The following is a 7,151-nucleotide window of genomic DNA, read 5'->3' as shown; positions in this document are numbered from 1 at the left end:
AGATGTAAAAGCGTGATGACTCTTTCGCAAACCGTTTGAGAAAATCGACACTTTATCGCTATCGAACGAGGAATTTTGGACAAAAGAATTTTCGTTTGACGATCGCAACTATGTGACCATGTGCGCTTCCCGATTTCAAAGAGATATTTTGCTGATTCTTCAAAAATTGTCAAAAATGTTACTGACATAGTCTCTTATTGTCTATAATTTGATTTTATTAATCCTAATATACATATTAAATTATTTATTTTATTTATTTTATTTCGCGTTTTTAATTCCGCTAGCTGAAGAAGACTCTGTGTAGTTTCTAAACGTTCTAGAATTTTATCTAATGACTATTAAAGTTTTAATTTTTAAGTTTTTATTTTTAAGTTTTCTATTTTAATTTTATTTTATATCTAATAGTTGTTTATTATTTTGGGTTCGTTTCTTTGCTGTTTTATTTATATTTTTTGCTTTACATACACGAGCAGTTTGAACTTATATTTCGATCTCGACTGCAGTTTCCAGATTTTACCTACAATCAAAAGTTCTTTGTACATACATATGTATATGAATGAATATAATTTTAGTTACTTATTTGAAGATAAATATCGGTAAGAGAAATCTCTCATGATTATTTATTTTTGCCAGAATATTGCGATAGAAAGAGCGATATAACAATCTCTTTCCAGTCAAATGAATTCACGCGATCAATTATCGGACGTCGTTCTATTATACGTTACTGCGTCACGTTGCCACTTGCGGGAACCGCCGCAGACGACGGGAGCTGGTCCGCCTTGCGAGCAAACTCGGATTCCATTAACCGCAAAGGGCCCTGACACGTTCCTTACAGTTTCTCGGCTCGCACACCAGGCCAGTTCCTGCCGACCACCATGGCACCATAATCGCGCTCGCGCACACCAGGGAGGGAAAGAGAGATACGAGCTCTTCACTTATATAGTACGACCCGCTTTGCATGACGATGGCCGAGTAAAGACGATCGACGTCCTCGATTACGTCGGGAAAATGTAATGAGAACGGGACGCATACGAGCGCGATTATTTGAACGTTACGTTGAACGAAAGTCATTTCGCCGAAAGTACGCGTCAACGTTGCACCGCCACCGCGGCCGTCGCCACCGCGATGGATGCGCGGATGGATTCACCCTCATTATCCCGAAATGTCACGTATACCCGGGCCTCACGCGTTTCACCGCGTTAATGGATACCCCGTGGTGGTAATTCGAAGCGCGAATTAAACTCGACCGAGCGCGCGACACGTGAGCGGAAATCGCCCGCACGCGGTTAATCATGCCATCCCGAACGTATATTTACGCGTCGCTGTAACGCTAATCCACGATTAGGAAATTTGTTAGACGTTTCGCAATGATTTCCGAATAGATGGATCACGATCTATGCGGGTTAGGCTAATGCAGAAATTAGGAATGCGTAGGTTGAGTGCAAAGGTAAGATGGTGCAAAGAAATGTGCGAAGGTAAAATAAATTTTCATGCATACGAAAAAAAATCATAAAAAGGAGATAAGAGAAAAATTGTAGAAATTTGTATACATTAATATTGATGATAAAAAGGAATACTTTTTTAATTGTTAAGATTTTTTTCTGTATGGAATTATTTATTATGGAATTAATGTTTTGCAAATTGTGAAATTATATTTCTTTTACACGATAAGGATTTATAAAGAGTTATATCTTTTTTATAAACTTGTATATATGTAGTTAGGGATTTAAAAAGGGTTTAAAAAAGAAAAAGTGAATTTTTTTTCAAAAAGAAACACATTTATAAGAAAGAATTATCTGTTAATTTAAAATAAAATTCAGTGTAAGAAGAAAAAAAATATATATGTATATGTATCAATACTGTATATGTATGTATATGTATATACAGTAAATAATCGTATTTTTACATTTGTAAATTACATGTGTAATTATAAATTATCTATTTTTAATCTGTAAAAGTCTATAGAAGTGACTTCAAAATTGTTGCACTTAATTTTTTCTTTTGTTTTGATTTTTCTAATAGAATAGTTATACAATAGAATATACATAGAATAGTTATATACAAAGATTAAAATATATATATTTCTTATATGAAATTAAGTTTGATAAAAAATTCTTTTGCTGTATTAGCTTTTTCATACTCAATACTTATTTTTAGGTCTTGATTTTATGCTAGCTTAGGAAATGTTAATCTTAAAAAAAGTACGAAATGTACATCAATTGATGTTTATTATTTTACAATTTTTGATGAAAATCATATAACATTATAAAAAATGAAATACAAGGCAGAAAATGATGTGTAGTATATTTTCAAGAATTTATTTAGAATAAATTATTACAAATTGTCTTCTTTCTAATAACTTAAAACTTATAGATATAGGATAGAGCATATCTAAGACAAAACACCAGAATATGTTGAAAAATTAAACTTAGTAGATAAAAATGTTTCAAAAAAAAAAAGTTATATGATTTGAAGGGGGACAAATAATGAATTTAATTAATTTTTCAAAAAATCGATTTTTCAATTCAATTTGGAGATCCACCTTTTTAAATAAAATGATTTTTTTACACAATATAATTCCTCTAGAAATTAATAGTTTACAAGATATTTTATATTTTATATCGAAATATGGCATGATAAGGTATACAAATTTTATAACATATTGATTTTTCGATAACTTTAAGAATAATTAAATTGTATCTAAATACTTCTATGTATCGTATGCTTCAATCGTTTTTTGACATGTTTCGATGTTTTGTTTTAGATGTCTCACCCTGTAGATTACAACACTTAAAAAATATATAATATTATTAATTTTTATTAAAACACTTTTGTGTCAAAAAATATGTTTCAAAAATATACACACATAAAAGTTTCCAAGATTGTTATATTTTAATTAGCATTAGATAACATCTCTTGAGATAAATTGGATTGAATCAAACAATATAATTATTTCTCATTATATTTTTAGCAAAAATTGTATTAAAAGCAAATAGTTTTAATATCTGTTCAACGACATATTTTTGTACAAACTAGTGTGCAAAAAACTTCATTACTCTACTTTAAAGCTTAAACTTTATTAGCATGCTGCTTATTTAAATATAACATATATTTCTCTAAAAATTATGGCTTATATTGCTCAATTATTGTACGTGTCATTTTTTTAGTTTCGTTTTTTTACGCTAATTATATTGGAATTTATATTCTCTTTATGCATATTAGACTTAATATACATTACAATGGCATCATATAATTTATTAAATAGCATATCAATATCTATTGCTTCATAAATTCCAGTGATAATCTTTTGCAAAATCTCACTGCCGGAAGTGCTATCTGTGTATATACTTATGCCCCATTTCTTCAAGTTTTCTTTACAGTACTGCCAAATAAGAGTAAAAATTTCTAATAGAAAGTCGTCCCTATCTGTGGAATGTTTCATTAACTTTTTAACGATTTTAAATAGTTTTGTCAAGGAATCGGCCGTAATATGCATAGAACTCATTTCCCTTAGCAGCGGTTTGAAATCTATTATCGACATTATCGGTTTTATGACTTCTGGATAATTGCTTACACATAACTTTGATAATAAATCACAAAGTACTTTTGTTAATTGGTCAACGATGGAATCATCAGCATAATTACATGTACCAAACGAATCGTTTTGGTCGATTCCGATATATATGCCCTGTTGTATCAGACGAGTAACATGTTCGATGGGATCTAACAATAGCATACCATTGACTTTTAAATTACCACGTTCGACCGACCATGTGATACTACCTTTAGTACTACCTACAATATTGCCCGCACCATCTAATATCCGACTACCTCTAGTTACAGATCGATCTGACAATAGCTCTTGACGATGTCTTATACGGCGTATCTCTTCCGCATTCTCGGATATTTTAGATACATTACTTTCAGCAGCTTTTCTCACAAAACGATTGTACTTTTTACGGAGGCGTTTGACATTTAAATTGTTCTTGTAATCATTCATAACTCTACCTTTGGTACTCTTGATGATGTCGCTGGCGAATTGAATGTTTACTACGGAGCCGTAGAAAAACATGATATGCGTCGCCAAATTTAACGCGTCTACGATACTGACGGTCTTCTCCGTTACATATTTGTCATACATACAGTAACCCTGATGTATAATCCCAACACCGTTCAAGACCAGGTAGCCACCTTGCACAGTATTGAATGCTACTTTTGTAAAGGCATTTACTGCTTTACCACGTGCAGCAGCATTGGAAATAATCGCTGATCCTCTAATTAATCCAAAACTAAATGCAGAACCGAATAAGGGGATATAATGTGCTAATGCCTCTTTGTTCAAAATATGAATAGATTCTTTGTGGCTCCTGCGGTCTGCTAATTGTTGGGAATTTCGGGCAAGTGACCAAAGACCGGTCACACCAGCACCAAGACCTAATGAACCTGGTAATAAAATAAAATGCAGCATAAAACTATGTCTCATGATTTTATATTGAAATAAATGCTGACATAAAATTATAACTGGCGTAAATTATAACTTAGAGGATACAGCGGAGTAATTTGAATAACAGTAAGCATTTGCAAGAATTTCGGAAAAATAAGAGATTTTAAGATACATTCTATTAGATTGGACATTGATCTAATAAAATGTATCTTAAAATCTTTTATTTTTCTGAAATTCTTGCAAATGCTTACCATGTTATCCAAATTACTCCACTATTCAAATTACCCTACAATTAATATTTAATATGAGAATTAAGTTAATTCTGCATTATTTATATATTGAGGGATAATTTACCTGACACAGCAGCAACTGGTGCAAGAGGTGTAAACAATGACGCGATATACAAGCCAACGGTGCCAACTCCAACGATACCGGAAGTGACATCCATTGCAGTGCACAGTACTGATTTCCATGAACAAGCAGGAGAATCCATAATTTCCAGCCAAACTGTCGAATATTCTTCTGTAGGAAAATAGGCCGGATTTGGTTGATAAAGACCATCTTTTGGAAGAACCATAGTGCACTTTGGTAAAGTATTTTTTTTTTTATAGTCTGTCCAATCTTTATATACCCTGCCAGAGAGATCAATATACCATGTTTCGTACTGTGATGTATTTTCTTGTTTTGCCGTCGTTTTAGTTTTGAATTTTTTCTGAACATTCTTTCTGATTGTAAAAATGGGTATGATTGTAGGAATATTAATGCTAAGCAGTTTTTCTTCATCTTCTTTTGTTCTTTCTGTGTTTGCTTTTTTCTTTGCTTCCTCCTTTATTTCTTCTTTCTTAGGCTGTACATTTATTTTAGGACGAAATGTCACATTATAAATTACACCACAGTAAATTAGTTGAGAATCATCGGTTTCTACAGCATATGCGCATATCTTATCATATATCTTATCTATGACATTTTTAGCTGTTTCATAATCAACCGTATCAGTTACTTCTGTATTGCTCGGATTCTCTGTATTGTAAAAACAACTCCTTTCTGTTTCACTTGCATCCTTCGTGCTCTTTGGTGATCCATAAATTGCATATCCAATATTCTGTCTTAGATATTTACGTTCATCGCTTTTATATATTATGCACTCGGGAAGACTTTCATAGAAGTGTTGTTGCCATTCCACAGCAGTAGCATTCATTTTTTCCTGGAAAAAAATACCAGTATATACGCACACTCAAACATATTTGTCTTTGTTAAAATTGTTTCAAAAAAATATCAAGTGACTAATTTCTATATTGTTAGTTAAATTTAAGTTTTAAATTACATTTTTGGAACACCAGAGATAAGTAAGCTTAGTTATTAGTTAATTAATATTTGGAAAATCAATAACATAAAAATTTATCAATATTTTGGTGGCGGGTATTAAAAGAAAACTTACCCAAAATATGTCTGTAACTTCTTCTGTCGTAGCCATTATGTCCGTAAAATTTTTTAAAATTTAATAATTAAATAAACTTCTTTCCTGTATAAATAAAGGAAAATCGTATTGATGATTAATATGTATTTTTATCTTTTTGTCAAAGTAATTATGTTTGTTAATTTGGTTAAACTATCAAATTAGATCGTAAAATTATTTATCGACCGAATATCAATTCAAAAGTTATACTAAAATCCTCTTCACATCTTTTGAAAATCTATTATATTTGTCATATATCGTAATACGAGTTACGCGCACTTCATCTAATTCAAGAAGATGACATCATTCTTAAAGTCTTGACGCATCTTAATCTTATACGTTAACTGCATTCCGATACTAATTTTCTATTAAATCTATTTTATGCAAAATATTTAAGCAGCAATATATTAAAGTCATTATATACGTCAACATTTCTGATTTAATTTAAACTCACTTCAATCACCACTAATTTCTTGTACTTGTCATCTGAAGCAATACTGCACTTCTACTTTTCGCCAATAATGTGCTTACACTGATCTATAAATCGTAAAACGATATCTGAACAATTTATGATAAGTTGAATTACGTGACAGCGTTTTATAAAAATGGATAGGGATTTCCTGAAACCGCCGGGGATTGTCAGTGATCTTATCATAAGCTAAATTAAAAACACTCTGATTTTTAATTTAACTTGTGCTATTCGATCGCAATACAAAGTTTACGCGATTGTAATTATATTTTATTAATTATGGGCAAAAATTAAAACCCAACTCTTCTGTCTGAATCTTCTGCTGGTGTGATTAATGTATATATGTACTTTGCTAAGCAGAGAGACCATGTTACATAACATGTTCTCATTTTTTATTTTCCTTATATTTTATGTTTAATTTTTTATCGTTTAATACCGTCTTTTCTTTTATATTTCCTTATTGTTTTATATTTTTGTCTTAAATCAATACATTTTTTACTTATTATAATTATCAGTCAGTTATTTTTTTTTTCGTTGTTGTTATTAATATTTATTATTAATATACGTATTTCTAATTGTACTATCATTGCTCAAATGATGATTAATATGTTGGTCTTTATATTACGCAAGAACGATTAATAATTTCAAAGTAATAAATGTGGCCCCTATAGAAGTGTCCGTCTATTAATATCGGATAAATCATTGTGGTTGCGTATTCTTTGACAAAAGGGGAAAATTTTTTATCATTGTATAAAACGGCTAACCGAGTCTCGTCGCGCACG

The 7,151-nt window shown here is 31.0% G+C and overlaps 1 protein-coding gene across 1 annotated transcript; it reads right to left on the bottom strand.

Moving 5' to 3' along the window:
- Positions 1 to 2,630: 2,630 nt before the first annotated feature.
- LOC105450233 lies at positions 2,631 to 6,434 on the bottom strand. The gene is made up of 4 exons (XM_011689979.1): positions 6,355 to 6,434; positions 5,883 to 5,966; positions 4,799 to 5,648; positions 2,631 to 4,443 (listed from the first exon to the last, which is right to left on the bottom strand). The coding sequence occupies exons 2-4, from the start codon at positions 5,916 to 5,918 to the stop codon at positions 3,164 to 3,166; spliced, it is 2,166 nt and encodes a 721-aa protein (XP_011688281.1). The 5' UTR covers positions 5,919 to 5,966; positions 6,355 to 6,434; the 3' UTR covers positions 2,631 to 3,163.
- Between the last annotated feature and the right edge of the window lie 717 nt (positions 6,435 to 7,151).

The sequence above is a fragment of the Wasmannia auropunctata genome, unplaced genomic scaffold (assembly GCF_000956235.1).
Source record: "Wasmannia auropunctata unplaced genomic scaffold, wasmannia.A_1.0 LD336067.1, whole genome shotgun sequence".
NCBI classification, from domain to species: Eukaryota; Metazoa; Arthropoda; class Insecta; order Hymenoptera; family Formicidae; genus Wasmannia; species Wasmannia auropunctata.
This window is presented reverse-complemented; position numbering and strand designations above follow the sequence as displayed.

Coding starts and splice junctions, on each gene's coding strand:
- LOC105450233 (XM_011689979.1), bottom strand. CDS start 5,918: ATGGCTACGACAGAAGAAGTTACAGACATATTTTGG. Junction 5,649..5,882: donor AAGTTACAGACATATTTTGG/GTAAGTTTTCTT, acceptor ATTTTTTTCCAG/GAAAAAATGAATGCTACTGC. Junction 4,444..4,798: donor ACCAGTTGCTGCTGTGTCAG/GTAAATTATCCC, acceptor TTTTATTACCAG/GTTCATTAGGTCTTGGTGCT.